At 39.5% G+C, this 21,065-nt stretch overlaps 1 protein-coding gene across 8 annotated transcripts in view; it reads left to right on the top strand.

Annotated features, from left to right (window-relative positions):
- magi2a (membrane associated guanylate kinase, WW and PDZ domain containing 2a) overlaps positions 1-21,065 on the top strand; it is a 261,445-nt gene that overhangs the window by 82,514 nt on the left and 157,866 nt on the right. For all 8 annotated transcript variants that reach the window (XM_061959605.1, XM_061959609.1, XM_061959603.1 and 5 more), the window contains exon 2: positions 548-664. In XM_061959605.1, coding sequence (XP_061815589.1) covers positions 548-664 — 117 coding nt within the window. The remainder of the gene's footprint in view (positions 1-547; positions 665-21,065) is intronic.

Here is a 21,065-nt window from a genome sequence, read left to right as displayed (position 1 = left end):
AAGTTGCAAGGCGGCGCATAATTTTGCGGGAATTGGTTGAATTTGCGTGAGTTCCGGAATCCTAATTTGATATTATGACGCTGCCCTCCGTCTGCAATGAGTGAAAATGAGTCTGACTTCTCTGATCTACACTATCAACCTTCCTAGGCCACAGATTGTTCCTTTTTCTCTAACATTCCTCAAGTCCTTTTGTACCAAACATTTGTGCTGGTTTGTGCTGTCAAAAATGTGCTAGTATGGCTTTTATATTATTAAAGTTTTTTTTTCAATATTTAGACGCAGCCCCCCCACACTCTCCAAACTTCTCCCAAACGGTTTGTGCTGTAAAACTTTTCGTTTGTGCGCTTATGGGACACGTTTGGAGAGATTTGCAGAAGGTGTGGGGGATGAGGCTGTGTGTGCATAATAAAATGTTAACAATATTAAAGCCATAAAAGCGATCAGGTTTTTTTTTTCCACAGCACAAACGAATGGCAGTGGTATCTCAACCATCATCGCAACCCGTAGACGGTGGTCTGATTCTTAGTCTTCCTGTGTGTTCTTCTAGGGGGCGTGATCGACAAGGACCTGTGCCGCTACCTCAACCTGCGATTCCAGAAAGGCTCGGTGGACCACGAGCTGCAGCAGATCATCCGGGACAACCTCTACCTTCGCACCATCCCCTGTGAGTTCCTGTTTCTTCCTGGTATTGGAGGTTTGCGTACCTACTAGAGATGCGCGGATAGGCAATTATTTCATCCGCAACCGCATCAGAAAGTCGTCAACCATCCGCAATCCACCCGATCTAACATTTGATCAGAACCGCATCCGCCCGCACCCGCCCGTTGTTATATACAGTATCTAATATAGACGATGCAAGGCATTAGTGAGGTTATAAAGCTTTTGCCTGTTAAAGAAAGGAGACGGATCCAATGCAGTACAGACATTCGCGTGCCACGCTGTCACGACCCAGACGCACACCAGTGCGCAATCATATGGGAGCCGCGCTGAGCGCACCTCCAAGCGCGTCTCGCTGCAGGCGACGGCCGGGTATATGGGCCCGACGCTCCAGCGCCATCCATTTTCAGGGCTAGTTGATTCGGCAGGTGCGTTGTTACACACTCCTTAGCGGGTTCCAACTTCCATGGCCACTGTCCTAGCTGCTGTCTATATCAACCAGGGTGAGCCCCACCCCTTTCGTGAGCGCACTGCGCGCGGAGTGACCCCTGTTACGCGCCCCCGGCAACAGGGGTGGCGGGCAGGTAAGCTGCGCGGGCGGAGCGCGCGGAGTGACCCCTGTTACGAGCCCCCGGCCACGGGGGTGGCGGGCAGGTAAGCTGCTTACCTGCTGCGCGTGACGCCGGCCGCGGCGAAGGCGGGGTGTCGGTGCGGTGGGCGCGGTGGTGACCCTGGACGTGCGTCGGGCCCTTCTCGCGGATCGCCTCAGCTACGGCTCCCGGTGGGGCCCTCTCGGGGGAAGGGGCCTCGGTCCTGGACCCCGGCGAGGCGTCCCTTCTCCGCTCCGTAAAAGTGTCCATCTCTTTTTTTTTTTTTCTTCTGTTGTGGCATATGCTGCAGGTGCCTGCTCGTTTTTCGTATGTGGGTAACAACATTTAACTATGTATATATATTTCCGAATTGGTTTAACTGCCACCCGCCTGAATCTATTTAAAATCTTTTTTTCTTTTATTTCAACCACCCGACCCGACCCGCGGATAAAATCTAATTTTTTTACATTTCATCCGCCCGATCCGCGGATAATCCGCGGACTCCGCGGTTTTGCCCGCAAACCGCGCATCTCTAGTACCTACAAAGGTTCATTGCGTTACTTTGTTGGTTTGCAAGTGTGCTGTATCGCTGGAACTCTTCAAACATGCGCTTTAAGGTCACACCTGCATTATTTACTCACCTTCAAGCTTTGGTGAAGACCTTTCTCACTGTGTTTACACGTTGCATAATCCAACACTGCAAGGATGCTACCAAACTTGCAGACAGTTGTTGATGCCTGGATGCCAGTCAATACATTGTTTATTTGATATCACTGCTGTTTCTCGTCGCCGTCAATCTGCTATCTCTGGACCGCTGTGAAGGTAATCGATTAGTTGCTGGAGGGCGGATTTGGCCAGGGATGCCTGACTCTTGAATATCAAGCGACGACTGCATCTGTCTGTGACTAATTTGCAACGTTAACTGCATTGCAAGAGCTGGCGAGTTTCAAAATGAAAGGTTTGGAGGGTGACTTGTGGAGGTGCAGACTTTATTAGTCGCTTTCACAGTGGATATTCCTTCTTATTGAACATACTCATTACACCTTTAAAGGGGAACTGCACTTTGGACATTTGCCTACCGTTCACAATCTTTATGAGAGACAAGAACACATATGTCTTTTTTTTTTTTGAATGGAGGGTGTTTAAAGGGGAACATTATCACCAGTCCTATGTAAGCGTCAATATATACCTTGATGTTGCAGAAAAAAGACCATATATTTTTTTAACCAATTTCCGAACTCTAAGTGGGTGAATTTTGGCGAATTAAACGCCTTTCTATTATTCGCTCTCGGAGCGATGACGTTGTGACGTCACATCGGGAAGCAATCCGCCATTTTCTCAAACACATTACAAACACCGAGTCAAATCAGCTCTGTTATTTTCCGTTTTTTCGACTGTTTTCCGTACCTTGGAGACATCATGCCTCGTCGGTGTGTTGTCGGAGGGTGTAACAACACGAACAGGGACGGATTCAAGTTGCACCAGTGGCCCAAAGATGCGAAAGTGGCAAGAAATTGGACGTTTGTTCCGCACACTTTACCGACGAAAGCTATGCTACAACAGAGATGGCAAGAATGTGTGGATATCCTGCGACACTCAAAGCAGATGCATTTCCAACTGAACTGGACAGATAAGCTTTCAGGAAAAGAGAGCGGATGAGGGTATGTCTACAGAATATATTAATTGATGAAAACTGGGCTGTCTGCACTCTCAAAGTGCATGTTGTTGCCAAATGTATTTCATATGCTGTAAACCTAGTTCATAGTTGTTAGTTTCCTTTAATGCCAAACAAACACATACCAATCGTTGGTTAGAAGGCGATCGCCGAATTCGTCCTCGCTTTCTCCCGTGTCGCTGGCTGTCGTGTCGTTTTCGTCGGTTTCGCTTGCATACGGTTCAAACCGATATGGCTCAAGAGCTTCAGTTTCTTCTTCAATTTCGTTTTTGCTACCTGCCTCCACACTACAACCATCCGGTTTCAATACATGCGTAATCTGTTGAATCGCTTAAGCCGCTGAAATCCGAGTCTGAATCCGAGCTAATGTCGCTATAGCTTGCTGTTCTATGCGCCATGTTTGTTTGTATTGGCATCACTATGTGACGTCACAGGAAAATGGACGGGTGTATATAACGATGGTTAAAATCAGGCACTTTGAAGCTTTTTTTATGGATATTTTGTGATGGGTAAAATTTTGAAAAAAACTTCGAAAAATAAAATAAGCCACTGGGAACTGTTTTTTAATGGTTTTAACCCTTCTGAAATTGTGATAATGTTCCCTTTTAACCATGATTAAAAAACGCTTGAAAGATGCGGCTGATGGGAGTCACTGTTGTGGCCTTCAAAGCCCTCTAACACCTCCAACGTTTTATAAACACACTGCAAGTCTATATATAATGAAGTTACAGACACGTTCATAACAATATGTAATATGTACAATATTTATCGTATTTTGGTCATTTTAATCAATTCCGGAACTAATTCTTCGCCGCATTTATTTCCGTTTCCATAGGGGCGCACGTCCGACACTGTGTGTTCCTACATCCGGATACAAAATGCGTGTGTGTCTTTTAATCATGGCAGACTTTGTAACAAGCAACGAAGACAATTACTTTTGGACAAATGAGGATACACAACTTTATCTTTTTGAAGCTGAATATATGGAGGATGAACTCTACTGCTTCTAGAAGCGAGCATGAAGGAAGAGTGAGACGTTGGAGCAAACGAAAGCCGAGAGAGTGAGGTGAAAGTAGGCAGGTAGGTAGTACGATGTGTTAGTACGCTAGAAAAAATACTTCCTCAGTGTTTGCTCTTACAATAACAATGTTGCTTCAGTTTGGTTGTCATACATGTTACGTGATGTAAATGAAGTACTGGTGACGGTTTTTGAATGCATTTTTCAAGGGATTTAGAGGTAAAATTGATTGCTCCCATAAGCTGCAAGAATGAGACGATTTTTATATTTTAAAAAGCGGAAAAAAACCCACTGTGTCTTCTTGTCTCTCATAATGACTGTGAACGATAGGCAAAAAACCCCAAAAAAATGCCGTTCCCCTTTAAAGAGTGTACTGGTGTGTTCGCATTGCATTAGCTTAGCTACATCATTATGCTCATCTCTCCGGTGACTACTCTCTCAACTCCTTTTCTTTAAGAAAAGGAGACGCCCTGAATCTGCAGGCCCGAACCTATTTTCTCCTCTCATGGATACAGAATGTCGCACAAGAAACAAACTGTTTTCAGGGTGTCCTCCAGATTGTCAGTGTACCTGTGGCAATGGGGAGCGTGGCTTGGGGACTGGATGATGGCGTGGCCAATATGACTACATCATATACTTTGCATAATGTGTGATGATGCATACATTTTTATATTATAGATAAAGATGACGCTATAAACACTGAAGCGCCGCTCTGCAAGAGGTGTTTTAAAACAGTGGTCCCCAACCACTGGTCCGGGGACCGGTACTGGTCCGTGATGCATTAGCTACCGGGCTGCAGAGAAACATGAAATAATTTATAAAGGACTGCATTTTCTCCAACTTAACTTTGGCCTATTCCACTAGACACAGCAATAAACTGGTTTATAGATGTACAATAAAATTCCTCATAAGAAGTTGTTATATTTGTTATAACTGTGTGACATGATACAACGCACATTCATGAACACATCAAATATAAATGTGACAGATTGTAGCCAAAGGCTGATTTTCCATCTGCATCTGATTGCAAAGAAACAAGCTCCCACTAATTCAGCCTTATAGTTACTTGTATTTTTTATGCATTTATTTTTGCTGTATTTATCTGGCACAAGTGTCCGGTCCCTGAAAATAGTGCCTACATTAAACTGGTCCATGGTGCAGAAAAGGTTGGGGACCACTGCTTTAAAACATAGCTAGCTAGCGGCTAACGCCCATCCTCAGTCGGCAGTGTTTTAGCTACTTCTAAATCACTAATCCTCGCATCCACTGCAACAAATAAACTATGTTTCTTAGCCTGCAGGGCAAGGAACAGCTAAACATGCTTCACTACACATTGTAGCTAACAACAAGCTAGCTCTTCTGAAGCTACACAGACATCGACTGTGGCGATACAAAGTTCAAGAGTGGTGTATAGTCGATACTTCAATGATTACGTTGATATTTTTTAATATCGCAAAATCTTTTGTCATTTTGTATTTTATATAAACTCAGGAAATAAGTTCCTGGACACAGGTGAACTTTAATTATGACCAATGTACGACCCTGTAACTCCTAATTACACGATCGACGCCTTGTTTGCTCACTGTGAGCTCAGGGGAAGTTTAAGACGTCCTTCAAGATAGGAGCGCTTGTTTTCTTTACCCTTCCCAGCTACAGCACAGTACGAGTAATCACGCCTCAAAATAATCCCCTCAATTTCCCCCCAAAAACGGATTAACTCGCTGGAATATAAAGACAATATAACATACTGTACATCCATAAACGTGGATGCATATGAAAAAGTGCAATATATTTATCTGTACAGTAATCTATTTATTTATATCTGCACCTTATTGCTCTTTTATCCTGCACTACGAGCTAATGCAACAAAATGTTGTTCTTATCTGTACTGTAATGTTAAAATTTGAATGACAATAAAAGGAAGTCTAAGTCTAATTAGAGCGTTATTTTTTTGTTTTATCTGTTATTAGAGCTATTTTTTATGTTGTAATATCACCCCTACTTCCTGTTCAACTAGAAGGTCCAACAATGAACGAGTTAGTCGTTGGCATAGAGGTGAATAAAAGCAAAAATGACCCTAATAAATGCTCACTTTGCACTTCCAATGTTCAGACAACCTTTTTAGGTCGGGAACATCTTAAGTATTGGCTTTAAAGAAGAACACGGGGTCGGAAATTCTGCTGCAGGCTTCCTAAAAGCTCTTAATATATTCCGATGGCCCGATGTACCTCATATATCCCTGAAGCTCCACTGTGCTTTAAGGCAATGCCATGAATGTCTTGGATGGGTTTTTTTTTATATCACACTCTTTGTCTAATCTCCATTTTTTTCCGATCTGTAGGAAATGAAAAAAAGGAATCACAAAAAAGGGATTTGGGGATTTTTTAGCCCCTGCGTGTGGTCCAGTAAATTATTATCGGAGATTAATAACATGCAAGCAAATAACTGCCAGCATGGCTCTTACTGCAGAGGCTGCTACTGTATGTGGGGAAGTGTTTGCTCAAGGCAAAATGTGCCTTTGCAAAATCATCAAATACTTTTTCTGCCTTCTTTTGTAAAGTTGAACAGCGCTGTTTCCTGGAGCTTATTCTTATGGTTTTGAGATTTAAAAAGATAACATTGGACCAAGTGAGGAGGGGAAAAGAGGGGAAATGCTTATCTTGAAACTGTACACGGATGCCTGTTGAGATCCGGAAGATAAATCTCCAAGCATGAGAGAGAATGATAATATGCGAGAGATCTGAAGTACTTCATCACAGCAATTTAAACACAACCCTTGAGTGGGAAGAGGAGACATTTTGGGGGGGGAGTTGGCTGACAGGCAGACAGGTAAGAGGGCTGCTTCTCATACTAATCCAGCAACTTGGACCCAGGTGGGGAGGTGGGGATGGGTACGAAGGCCAGCGTTTACACAAATTGCCTGCTTGGAATCCAAGGTCAGGGCGTTAATAGCTGGGCCCATGTGAAATCAGGCCTATAGCGCGGCAATCCACGTAGATTAGATGTGAGCGACATTCAGGAATGCTTGAGGGGGATACCTGAGTGAAGTAGTGGTGACGTTTGATGAACAAAAAGGCTGAATAATTCATGTCAAATTACATTCCTGTTTTCCTAAATGTGCTTGTTTTAAGTAAGCTAAATCACACCACACGACGGTGCTTGCATCTATGGATTGAATAACTCTTAATTAGGACAGTCAAGTGATACATTTTTAAAAATCATATTAATCACACTCTTGAACTGTTATTAATCATTAATCATGATTAATCACAGGTTATTATTTGCTTGCTTTAATAACATTTGCTTTAGAAAATACCCCAATATTAGGATACAAATGCAATTTGGTAGTCAGAATATCATGCAGGAACGTTTTTTAAAATGTTTTTCTGAACTGCAAGTCATAGATTTGACAGTATTGATGTGACAGTAAGCATAGTAAGAATTAAGTGCATATGTTGAAAGTCTCTGCAATAATATACCAAACAAGATACAGTTGTACAGTATATTAACATATATGTAATGCATGGGTGTGCATCTCTACCTTAAAGGGGAACATTATCACAATTTCAGAATGGTTAAAACCATTAAAAATCAGTTCCCAGTGGCTTATTATATTTTTCGAAGTTTTTTTCAAAATTTTACCCATCATGCAATATCCCTAAAAAGTGCCTGATTTTAACCATCGTTATAAACACCCGTCCATTTTCCTGTGACGTCACATAGTGAAGCCAACACAAACAAACATGGCGGAAAGAACAGCAAGCTATAGCGACATTAGCTCGGATTCAAACTCGGATTTCAGCAGCTTACAGCAACAGATTACGAATGTATTGAAACGGATGGTTGTAGTGTGGAGGCAGGTAGCGAAAACGAAATTGAAGAAGAAACTGAAGCTATTGAGCCATATCGGTTTGAACTGTATGCAAGCGAAACCGACGAAAACGACACGACAGCCAGCGACACGGGAGAAAGCGAGGACGAATTCGGCGATCGCCTTCTAACCAACGATTGGCATGTGTTTGTTTGGCATTAAAGGAAACTAACAACTATGAACTAGGTTTACAGCATATCAAATACATTTGGCAACAACATGCACTTTGGGAGTGCAGACAGCCCAGTTTTCATCAATTAATATATTCTGTAGACATACCCTCATTAACGCTCTTTTCCTGAAAGCTGATCTGTCCAGTTTTGGAGTTGATGTCAGCAGGCCAGGGAAGCTAGGGTCGATGTGAGCCAAGACATCCAGGGGGTTTAGCTCGCTCGTCTGCGGGAACAAACTGCTGCCATTACTTGCCGTGCTACCGAGGTCCTTTGTCCCTGAATTGCTCACACACTCCGGCAGATTCAATGGGGGTCTGGCGGCAGATTTCTTTGACTTTATCGTTGGAAATGCATCTGCTTTGAGTGTCGCAGGATATCCACACATTCTTGCCATCTCTGTCGTAGCATAGCTTTCGTCGGTAAAGTGTGCGGAACAAACGTCCAATTTATTGCCACTTTCGCATCTTTGGGCCACTGGTGCAACTTGAATCCGTCCCTGTTCGTGTTGTTACACCCTCCGACAACACACCGACGAGGCATGATGTCTCCAGGGTACGGAAAACAGTCGAAAAAACGGAAAATAACAGAGCTGATTTGACTTAGTGTTTGAGAAAATGGCGGATTGCTTCCCGATGTGACGTCATCGCTCCGAGAGCGAATATTAGAAAGGCGTTTAATTCGCCAAAATTCACCCATTTAGAGTTCGAAAATCGGTTAAAAAAATATATGGTCTTTTTTTCTGCAACATCAAGGTATATATTGACGCTTACATAGGTCTGGTGATAATGTTCCCCTTTACATGGCGATCCGATATGGGTTACGATATGATTCAGGAACAATACTTTTTAAAACAATACGATTTGATTCAATGCAATACAATTCGATGCAAGTTTTGCATGGTGAAAAGAAAATTAAATGTATCATGCATCATGTCAGAACAATGTCATGTGTTTATTTTTTAAATAGACAACAACAAAACAGGCGGTGCCTGTATTATTAGCAAATAGTAGAACTATCAAGGCATTGCAATCCATAAACTTAAAGAAAAGAAGATGTGAGTTAAAAAAATGCTAATTTTGATTAGAATTGTAAATTAATTTTCTTCTGTTAATTCTTAGATTAGTTGTATTTGTTCTACATTGTTAAATGTTAGAGTATTAAATTTGATCAAAAGACTGAAAGGTCAAAATAGTCACGAACGGACCAAATCTATTGACTGGCTCATTGTCATGAATAATAGGTTTGTTTTTATTTGAAGCGTGACAGTGATGAAACACTTGCACCTCAACCAAGGCAGAAACAGCGGCAGCTTTGCGCATACTATGTGTGCGTCTCCTCTCTGCTCTGACGAGAACGGAATAGAACTTTATTGTCATTGCATTTAAAAGTGCAACGAAATGCGTTTTCAGTACAAGCTGTCTTAGCAGATATTCAGTAGACAGGGGACGGCCTGTGAGGAAAGGCCCACAGCAGCACCGCTTGTATGTTGAAGACATTAGAGTGTTATAAGCTTTCATGTCGCCAAACATCCCCCCAAAAATTGCTAGATTTGTCGCGAGTCGCTTTTGAGAAAGAAAGTCACTAAGAGGAGTTGGAAAGATTCTAGATTTAGCAATAAAGTCATCAAGTTGATAACAATGTCCATCCATTTCTACCGCTTATCCCTTTCAGCGTCCCGGGGGTACTGAAGCCTATTTCAGCTGCATTCGGGCGGAAGGCGGGGTACACCCTGGACAAATCTCCACCTCATCACAGGGCCAACACAGATAGACAGACAACATTCACACTCACGTTCACACTGTAGTGTTGCCAATCAACCTATGTCTTTGGAGGTAGAAGGAAGCCGGAGTACCCGGAGAAACCCACACAGTCACGGGGAGAACATGCAAACTCCACACAGACAGATCCCGAGCGCAGGAACGAACCCAGGACCGTCATATTGTGAGGCAGACGCACTAACCCCTGTCCACCGTGCTGCCCTGCGCTGATGTGTGTGTGAAAAATAAAGACGCAAAGACCCGCCTTACTTTGCTTCTGATTGGTTTACATTGCGTGTTACTATGTATGTATTATGTCATCACAGAAGTCGGCCTATTTTGTATCAGATCTACAATCAACCGATTCATGACTTTCCAACCGATCATCAACCGGTCCATACTACCTAAAGATTGATCTAGAGGCTTGCCAAACAATGTATTCATATCTCTAAAGATAAAATTGTTTATCGGTTTGTAATTTTTACACTCCTAAAAGACACCCATGAACAACTTTACATAGCGCACCATCTGTGTTTACTCTTCCTTAGTTTAACTAGTTGTTTCAACAAATGTAAGCTATTTTTCATTTTGTTGGCGCAGTTGGACCAGATGTTACGTTTTCACGCTATATTGAAGCCTGAAGTGCGGGTGTTGGAGAGAAGGTGCCTTGACGAGAAGCCAGTGTGTTGACGAGAGACATGGCGGTTGTCAATAATGTCCTTCATCTAATTACCAAACCTCTGTTACACAAACAAGCTTATTTACTTTCTCAGATGACAGCACTAATCTTTTTTTTTGTACAGACTACCTCTAGTTTGTACGACGTTAGTTGACAACATGAACGACATCTTGCAGCACATGGTCTTCACAGATGTTAATGTCCTACGTGCGGTGGCTGTCCATTTCGAAAAAGACATATTGTTTAATTTATCTGTGGTAAACGCAAATAAACTCAGTCAGCATAGTTAGTTGTCCTCTGTGGCATTCATGTTAGCGATGCCATCCTCACGTTCATGTTTCGCTTTTAGATGCTATTTTAAACTTGATGTGCGCCAATGATAAGAAAGTTTGTCGCTGCAATACTAACTAATTACCGTATTTTTCGGAGTATAAGTCGCTCCGGAGTATAAGTCACACCAGCCGAAAATGCATAATAAGGAAGGGGAAAAACATATATAAGTCGCACTCGAGTATAAGTCGCATTTTTGGGGGAAATTTATTTGATAAAACCCAACACCAAGAATAGACATTTGAAAGGCAATTTAAAATAAATAAAGAATAGTGAACAACAGGCTGAATAGGTGTACATTATATGAGGCATAAATAACCAACTGAGAACGTGCCTGGTATGTTAACGTAACATATTATGGTAAGAGTCAATCAAATAACTATAACATATAGAACATGCTATACGTTTACCAAACAATCCGTCACTCCTAATCGCTAAATCTGATGAAATCTTATACGTCTAGTCTCTTACGTGAATTAACTAAATAATATTATTTGATATTTTACGGTAATATGTTAATAATTTCACACATAAGTCGCTCCTGACTATAAGTCGCACCCCAGGCCAAACTATGAAAAAAACTGTGACTTATAGTCCGAAAAATACGGTACCTCAGTTTTATCTAAAGTTCCGTCTGAATTTATTTTGAAGGGCACTGAGCACATCCGTCTTAACTATCATCACAATGGCGTGTGATGTGATCACTGCCTGTGTAATGCGCGCTACCTTCCGGCGGTCAAAACATACAATGTGATTCATCTTCATTCATTTATGCTAACACAATATATTGTTTTTAATTAATCACATGCGTTAACTCGTTAATGTTGACAGCCCTATTCTAAATACATTTAGTGTTTGCACAAAAATATACAAAAACAAAAAAAGTCAGTGAAAGATGAACATCAACAGGCTTTTTCAACTCTCTTCAGTTGTTAGCCTCAACTTCATTTTGTTTCTTTTTTTCCAAGCAAATTAGCACATTAATGTCTGACCTTTGTAGCTCCTGTTGTTGTGCAATGGCGGCGTCAAGACTCTTTCCTGAATAATAACCACAAGGTCAGCAGCAGGTGAATGGATAAAGAATGCTCATAACTGTTGAAAATTGAAGATAGACATTACAGAAAGGATTAGGACCAAGAGTGTCCCGATCGGATATTGATATCGGATATTTGAATTTGAATTTGAAGTATTTATTTCAAACCTGCACAATACAACAACACACATTTTTTTTTGTTTACATTTTGGCAGAGACATTAATGCAAGGCTTGGAAAGGGGTTGGATGAAGCAATTGCTTATAATATCCCAACCCCTCTCACTCATTCCACATTTAACATAAACAATATAATACAAGAACAATACTATACAAACAAAAACAAGAAAAATTCCTATACACTAACAATACAATAGTACCACTGTTACTATGGGACAAGACAAGACGAGACAAAACACACACACACACACACACACACACACACACACACACACACACACATATCAGTCCGATATCAGCAAAAAAAAAAGTACAGTATTGGATTTTTTGGGCTTGCACCTAAAATCTCTGATACAAGCTCTCTGATACAAGTAAGCACATGGTTGGTCTTTTGGTGCATTTTATTCAAGTTGTTGTTCCAAAAGTAAACATGGTAGGCTATAGGCTACGAGGAGCCAGCAGTTACATTTCTAACATTCCACACTACAAAATCATAAAAGTATGTATAATTCCTAATGATAATATATTGGATCAATATAGGTATAGCATCAGAAGTGAAAAAGTGGTATCGCCCCCCTACTTATGACACCCCATGTTATTTCTTTTCTTTTCTTTTATTTGTGGCGTCCCCTATGGGTTGTGGTCAAAATTCTTCAGAAGACATGCTAGCATGCGGTATGTCTTAATACAGATATCCTCAATACCTTATGGCCAATTAGTTGCAATCTAACTCAAGCTTTGACTGATGACTGACCATGTTTTTCATAGAATTCTTGCTCAAAAAACGCAGACCTGTCTTTTCTGTCCCCTAACAGACAACACTCCAAAATATTATTAATATTGACTTATTGAACCCTAACAAGCAAAAGTCTATTGATGACTTCATTGATACAATGTACAGCATCAGTTTATATCCTAAAATCACAAAGCCAAGCAGAATTACAGGACACTGTGCCACGCTTATTGATAATATTTTTACCAATGATTTTGATAATAACACTACAAGTGGTCTACTTATAACCGACGTTAGTGATCATCTGCCAGTTTTTACAATATATGATGGAAACTACAAGAAGAACATGGAAGACAAAAGGACATTTCAAAGACTGTGCACAGAGAAGAGGATGATTGCTTTCAAAATTGGGCTACAAAAGCAAGATTGGGACAATGTGTACAATGAAAATGAGGTTGATGAAGCATATGAGCATTTCTTAAACAAGTTCATAATACTTTATGACAAACATTGTCCATGGATACAACTCAGTAATAGGCAGAGAAAGAATAATCAACCATGGATGACAAAAGGATTAAAAAATGCTTGTAAGAAGAAGAATACACTATATAGGAAAGTTATAGCACAAAGAACTACAGAGGCAGAAATTAAGTACAAAAAGTATAAAAACAAGTTAACATACATACTACGATTATGTAGAAAAGAATATTACAGTGAATTATTGGACAGGAACAAAACTAATATGAGAGCAACATGGGGCATCCTCGATAGCATTATTAAAAATGGCACTAAGAGGGACTACCCTCAATACTTCTTAGACGGAAATAAAAAAAATGACAACATAAAGGAAGTAGTTGAAAGCTTCAATATTTTTTTTGTAAATATTGGACCAAAATTGGAAGAAAGGATTCCAGACCCAGTTTCAATTGAGGACTATAATGATACCATAGAGCGAAATCCCAACTCCATGTTCCTCAGTAATGTGACACAGCAGGAAATAGTTACAATCGTAAAAAAAATGTAAATCTAAGACTTCAACTGATTGTAACGGAATTGATATGGAAACGATAAAAAAGGTTATTGAAGAGATCTCAGGACCATTAATGTATATTAGTAACCTATCATTTCAAACAGGTAAATTTCCAAACAAAATGAAAATAGCTAAAGTGGCACCAATTTACAAGACTGGCAACAAACATCAATTTACAAATTATAGACCTGTTTCCTTACTTCCACAATTTTCTAAAATCATTGAAAAACTGTTCAATAACAGATTAGAGAGTTTCATAAATAAAAATAGAATACTCGAAGAAAATCAATATGGATACAGAGCTAATGTTTCAACTTCGATGGCTTTAATTGAAATTACAGAAGAAATTACCAATGCTATAGATAATAAAAAATGTGCGGCAGCAGTTTTTATGGATCTAACTAAAGCATTTGACACAATTAATCACAATATTTTAATCAAAAAACTAGAACAATATGGCATCAGAGGGTTAGTCTTAAACTGGATAAGAAGTTATCTAATGAACAGGAAACAATACATGAAACTAGGCGAACACACCTCTACAACGCTAAATATATCCTGTGGTGTACCTCAGGGATCAATACTAGGACCTAAATTATTCAATCTATATATAAATGACATTTGTAAAGTTACAAAAGATTTAAAGTTAGTATTATTTGCGGATGATACAACAGCGTTTTGTTCAGGAGAGAGAACACAGAAGATACTACAAATAATAACAGAAGAAATTAACAAATTAAAAAGATGGTTTGACAAAAACAGACTATCGTTGAATCTCAGTAAAACTAAAATAATGCTATTTGGTAACAGTAGAAGAGAAAGTCAAACACAAATACAAAAAGACGGAATATAAATTGAAAGAGTAAATGAAACCAAATTTCTTGGTATAATGATTGATGATAAATTGAACTGGAAATCTCACGTAAAAAATATACAACATAAAGTAGCAAGAAACACGTCAATAATGAATAAAGCAAAACATGTCCTAGACAAAAAATCACTTCATATTCTCTACTGCTCACTAGTGTTACCATATCTGAGTTACTGTGTAGAAATATGGGGAAATAACTACAAAAGTACACTTCATTCATTAACGGTGTTACAAAAAAGATCAGTTAGAATAATACATTATGTTGGATATAGAGAACATACAAATCCTTTATTTATTGAATCAAAGATACTGAAATTCTACGACATAATGAATTTGCAAACAGCTAAAATTATACACAAAGCAAACTATAACCTGCTACCCAAGAATATACAACAATTCTTCTCAAAAAAAGAGGAGAAATATAATCTTAGAGAGAAATGTAATTTAAAACATTTGTATGCATGTACAACGCTTAAGACCTTCAGTATATCAGTATGTGGAATTAAATTATGGAATGGATTAAGCAAAGCAATCAAACAATGTACTAATATGATTCACTTCAAGAAACTCTTCAAACTTAAAGTGTTTACAAAGTATAAAGAAGAAGAACCATGATAAACATTCTGTATTTATTTAACTCATCCATTCTTTCATTCTTTCACTCACAAACTAATCTTACTTATCTCAACATATGAAATGTAACTTACTTCACCAATTATTATTTATTTACTTATTTTTATTGTGATTACTTATGGAGTATATTGTGAATAAATTGAGAACAGGAAGTGAACAAAAGTTTTAGCAACTGTTATGTAAAAGAAAAGGGGTAGGATTAAATAAGCTCTGCTTCTTCCTACTCCTTTTCGAACATGTTGAATAGAGAAACTGGAGATTGTGATGTATCATGTTGTATGATTGCATGTTCGAAATAAACTCAAACTCAACTCAACTCAACTCAAAATATTTGTGCTAAAATGAAGAAAGATAATCCAGAGCTATGTGATTGATGAATAAATTAACCAATACCATGAATTCATATGCAACTTTAGTAGTGGGTACACTGTGCAGGGTAAAGATACACCCCTGGAAGCCACGCAAATACCTTGACATACATGTCATAAAATACACATAGATTGTCTTATTTCTGACCTAGGTTCCAATAATAGTGGGCCATCTGTCATTTTTGTCAGCCACCTGTTCTGTTTCCTGTGCACTGTAAGAAGTGTGCTGTGGACCAACATCTTGTCGCTTCTGCTGTCTGCTGGATAGACCACCAGCTTGTACATGAAATTGTCTGGTGCAGTTCCCCAATATTGTAGTCTGTCCACGTTAATGGAGAGTTTGATTCTCTCGGGTTGTTTGTAAACATTTTTTCTAACGACTGCGACCGTATGTCCCATCTGTCCATACGCAGTGATTGGTTTGATCACCCTCGCGTCTTGGGGGAAAAAAACAAACCCAATGCTTTATATACTGATGTCTTCAGCTTTACATCCTCTCAGAGTCTGACTCCTTCCACAGTGAGCGGAAGTGAAAAATTGGACTGAAACCGTCTTAACAAATTTGAACGCTTGATAACACTAAGGTATCAATTTTTAAACCCCCTTCTTGCTGTTTGTTTTTGATAGCCAGATGTCTAATAGATAAAACTAATTAGCGGGGTCGTAAAAAGACTAACAACTAGCTCACCGCTCAGTCATTATAGAGCTAGCATAACCCAGAGCGCTCAAACCGGCAACCCTAAAAGATTATTTAGTTTTATCAATGAGAGATCACAAAAATGCTTTTAATCAAAAGCTCAATTTCTGTCATCCATTTAATCTGTCCCCCTTTCTCTTCTCTCGCTCATTGGAGGAAGGGTGGAGTTTCCATGGCAACCCTTTCCACTCCCCGCCTGCGTCAAAGCCTCCACTGCTAAAACTCTCACTTCTATTTTTCTTTCTTTCTTTTTTCTTACCCCTCCTACTCCTCGTTCTTCTCTCTCACCTGTCAGTCAGTGTCTTCACGCCTTCCGAGCCCGAGTCGGCAAATCGGCACGTAATTAGACCTCCACTTAAACCCCAAGAAGCGTCATTCTGCCGTTGACCTTTATGAAATTAGGCCGCCATCAGTCACCAAACCAAAGGGCTCCATATCAGGATGTGTTTCTTTGCGTAAGTAAGAGCGATCAAAGTTAATGCGGCGCTCTCTTACGATTGGCCATATTTTATTTACAACCGGAAACAGGAAATGAAAGGAACGGCAGACATCTAACCTTGTCAAATGAGGGTTTATTTTTTTTCTAGCAGCAGTGTTATGCATGTATGTATTTACTTGTGTCGGTTAAGTAAATAAATGAATAAATATATGTATTAATTCATTAACTAAAAAATACTGTAAATTCCTACACTTTTTTTTACCCTGCGGCTTATGAATGAATGAATGAATGAATTATTTATTTCAAACCTGCACAGTACAACAACACACATTTTTTTTTAAACATTTTGGCAGGGACATTTATGCAAGGCTTGAAAAGGGGTTGGATGAAGCAGATGCTTATAATATCCCAACCCCTCTCACTCATTCCACATTTAACATAAACAATATAATACAAGAACAATACTATACAAACAAAAACAAGAAAAGCTCCTGTACACTAACAATACAATAGTACCACTGTTACTATGACAAGACAAGACGAGACAAAACACACACACACACACACACACACACACACACACACACACACACACACACACACACACACACACACACACACACACACACACACACACACACACACACACGGGCCCAAACACTCTCTGACCATACACCTCTCTCTCATGGCTCTGTGCTGAGGGCATCACTCTCTTTCCTCCTCGTACTTCTTCAGCACTTCTTTTTTAAACAGTCTTTTAAATGTAATCATGTTAGAACAGGTTTTTAACTCGTCCCCTAAGTTGTTCCACAGACTGACTCCACGCACTGAAATGCACATTGATTTTAAAGTTGTTCTAAATTTAGGAAAATATAATTTGTTGTTTCCTCTTAGACTGTAACTATGGTGAGCATCTCTATCCTGGAATAGGTTTTGTATATTGGATGGTAGAGAGTTTTGGGATGCCCTAAACATAATTTGAGCAGTTTTAAAATTGATCACATCGTGCAGTTTAAGTTGCTTTAACTCCATGAATAGTGGATTTGAATGATGTAAGTAGTGAACATTGGACACAATCCTAATGGCCTTTTTCTGCAGAGTGACTAAAGGCTGTAGATGGGATTTATAACAATTTCCCCAGACTTCAACACAATAGTTTAAATATGACATAATAAATGAATGATACAATAAAAGCAGAGCATTGGTGTTCAATAAATGACATGATCTCCTCATCATTCCAACACATTTAGCAACTTTTGTCCTCAGGTAATTTATATGAGGCTTCCATGATATATTTTCATCTATTACCACTCCTAAGAATGAATTTTGTTGAACATATTCTATTGGTATATCATCAATAACAATCCTGATGGGTATTTCACTTTTGCGATTGCTAAAGAGCATGATTTTGGTCTTCCTTAAATTCAGAGACAATTTGTTGGTATTAAACCAAGTTTTTAACTTGATCATCTCCTCAGTTACAGAGACCAGAAGTTGCTTAACGTCGTCACCTGCACATGTAATGGTTGTGTCGTCAGCAAAGAGGATGAACTTCAACAGTGTTGATACTTTACATATTTCATTGATATACATTATAAATAGGGTGGGTCCCAGTATCGACCCCTGGGGGACTCCACAGGTTATGTTCATGAGTGTAGATTGATGTTGGTCGATCTGAACAATCTGCTGTCTCTCATTCAAGTAGCTCTTCAGCCATTTCCCTGCCACTCCCCTTATGCCATAGTTTTCCAGTTTATATACCAACATCTGGTGGTCAATGGTATCGAAAGCCTTTTGCAGGTCAATAAAAATTCCTAAAACAAATTTGTTTTTCTCGATACCATTAGTAATGTTCTCTATTAGATCACTTAAAGCTAATGAAGTTGACCTATTTTGTCGGAACCCATATTGACAATCATATAATAATGTGTGCTTTTCAATGAAGCCACGAAGTCTATTATCAAATAATTTTTCCAATATTTTTGACAACTGTGGCAGAAGGGAGACGGGCCGGTAATTTGTGAAGTGGTGTTATAAAATCTGTATGCGTAAATAATTCATTCCACAACTTATATCTGCGGTTTATAGTCCATCTATCCGTCCATTTTCTACCGCGTATCCCTTTCGGGGTCGCGGGGGGTGCTGGAGCCTATCTCAGCTGCAATCGGGCGGAAGGCGGGATACACCCTGGACAAGTCGCCACCTCATCACAGGGCCAACACAGATAGACAGACAACATTCACACTCACATTCACACACTAGGGCCAATTTAGTGTTGCCAATCAACCTATCCCCAGGTGCATGTCTTTGGAGGTGGGAGGGAGCCGGAGTACCCGGAGGGAACCCACGCAGTCACGCGGAGAACATGCAAACTCCACACATAGTCCGGTGCGGCTAATATATGGAAATATATTTTTCTTCTAAAATTTAGTGGGTGAGGCTTGTATGTGTGCTCTATAGTTCGGAAAATACGGTATATATTTTTTTAAAGATTTTGCAATCCAGGAAGTAATACTTTACCTTCTCGGTGATATTTGTGCTTCCTTCTTCTGCAATGATGTTTCCCAAAACATTGGCTACGCTATTTGTTTTAAAATTTAGAGTTTCCAAAGTTAGTCAGCACGCACACGGTGCTGTGTGTGCTGAAGCAGCCTAGTTGGGGAGTACAAAGTTTGCTTCTACAGAGTTTGGTGGCTATATGCCTGTAAGTAGAAATACACTCTCTGTTGTTTTATGTCATTTTTGTTTCGTAAAATCTAATTTGATAAACGTTTGTACAAGATCTCTCTGCTAATTTTTGTTAGCCTGTCAATGACAGGCTAACATCCATTGGATGTTAGCATTGAGCTATTGGCATTAGAGCCATCCTTCATCCTGTATAATTGCATTGCTTTTTTCCAGTTCATTCCAAACTGTGTTGTTGATTTACCATGATTCCTACATGTATGTGCACTTCACGTGTACATGAATGTACTTTCCCTTGTGTGATTAATTTTACAGTAACTTCATTGTTGAGACTATCAATAAACAACCTTAAGTTGTTTTTTATCTCTAAATTAAAAGACTGTTTCATATCCCGCAAACTAAATTCCAACATTCAGAGAGGGCAGAATAATTTGTGTTTATAAACCAGGGCTGTACAAAGTGCAGCTTGTGTTACACTGTAGTGGTAAAATATGCAGCAACAATTAAAAAAATACAGCAAAACAATATGAGAAAAAATATATGTTAAACCAATTATTCGTAACACAAATTTGTTTCTTAAATATATGAATACATTTTTTTTGCCTTTTTAAAGAAAATATATGCATCATCGCCGATTATGCAAATCCTGTTTTTTACGTCATATTGACACTGCCTCCACCCCCCCCCCCCCCCCCCCCCCCACCACAAGTACCGTGTATTCCGGACTATTAGGCGCTCTTAAAATCATTTTTTCCCCCATCAAAACTCGTGCGCCTAATGTACGAATTAATTCTGGTTTTCCTTACCGACCTCAAAGCAATTTTATTTGGTACATGGTGTAATAATAAGTGTGACCAGTTGATGGTAGTCAACATAAGAGATATGTGTAGACTGCACTATGATGGCAATATGACTCAAGTAAACAACACCAACATTTTATATGTTCCATTGAAAACAGAACATTAGACACAGTGCTCAAAAATCCATCAACATGTTTTAGTACGACTTTGGTAAGTTATGAAGCCGCACCGCTTGATGTGCTTCAACAAACGAGTATTTTTATGGTGTGTGTATAAGGTAAGACATATTATCTGGCGTTTTGTTTCGCAATATTATGCAAAAGCAACATTTGTTACCTTCTGGTACCTGCTGATCTGTATTTGGGATCTGCATAAATCCTGAAAAATTGCGCGCGTCCACCTTTGTAGTCCGTAAGCTTCTTCTTTTTCTTTATGTTATTGTTATGGGACATTCATCCTCCACTGTTGCCATTTCTAATATAAAGTAGTGTAAAGTTCTTACTTATATCTGTCAGTAAACTCGCCATTAGAGCGCTAAAACATACCGGTATAGTGAGTTTACATTATTCACCCAAGGAACTTTAGTTATTTGAGAGTTCCGGTCGGACGTTTTTTTCACGGGACACATTTCCGATGTTGTTGTTTCCGGATGAGGAGATGCTGCTCCGTTATTGATTTAAGTAAAGTCTGAATGTCATTAAAACAGTTAGCTCCATCTTTTGACACTTCTTCCACTCATGTCCTTGAACGCTACACCGCTACAACAAAGATGACGGGGAGAAAACGCTGCCGAAGGTGAGCCACATAAATAAGACCGCCCACAAAACGGCGCATCCGGAGGCGACTGT

This window comes from Nerophis lumbriciformis, linkage group LG05, assembly GCF_033978685.3.
Source record: "Nerophis lumbriciformis linkage group LG05, RoL_Nlum_v2.1, whole genome shotgun sequence".
Classification (NCBI taxonomy): domain Eukaryota; kingdom Metazoa; phylum Chordata; class Actinopteri; order Syngnathiformes; family Syngnathidae; genus Nerophis; species Nerophis lumbriciformis.
This window is presented reverse-complemented; position numbering and strand designations above follow the sequence as displayed.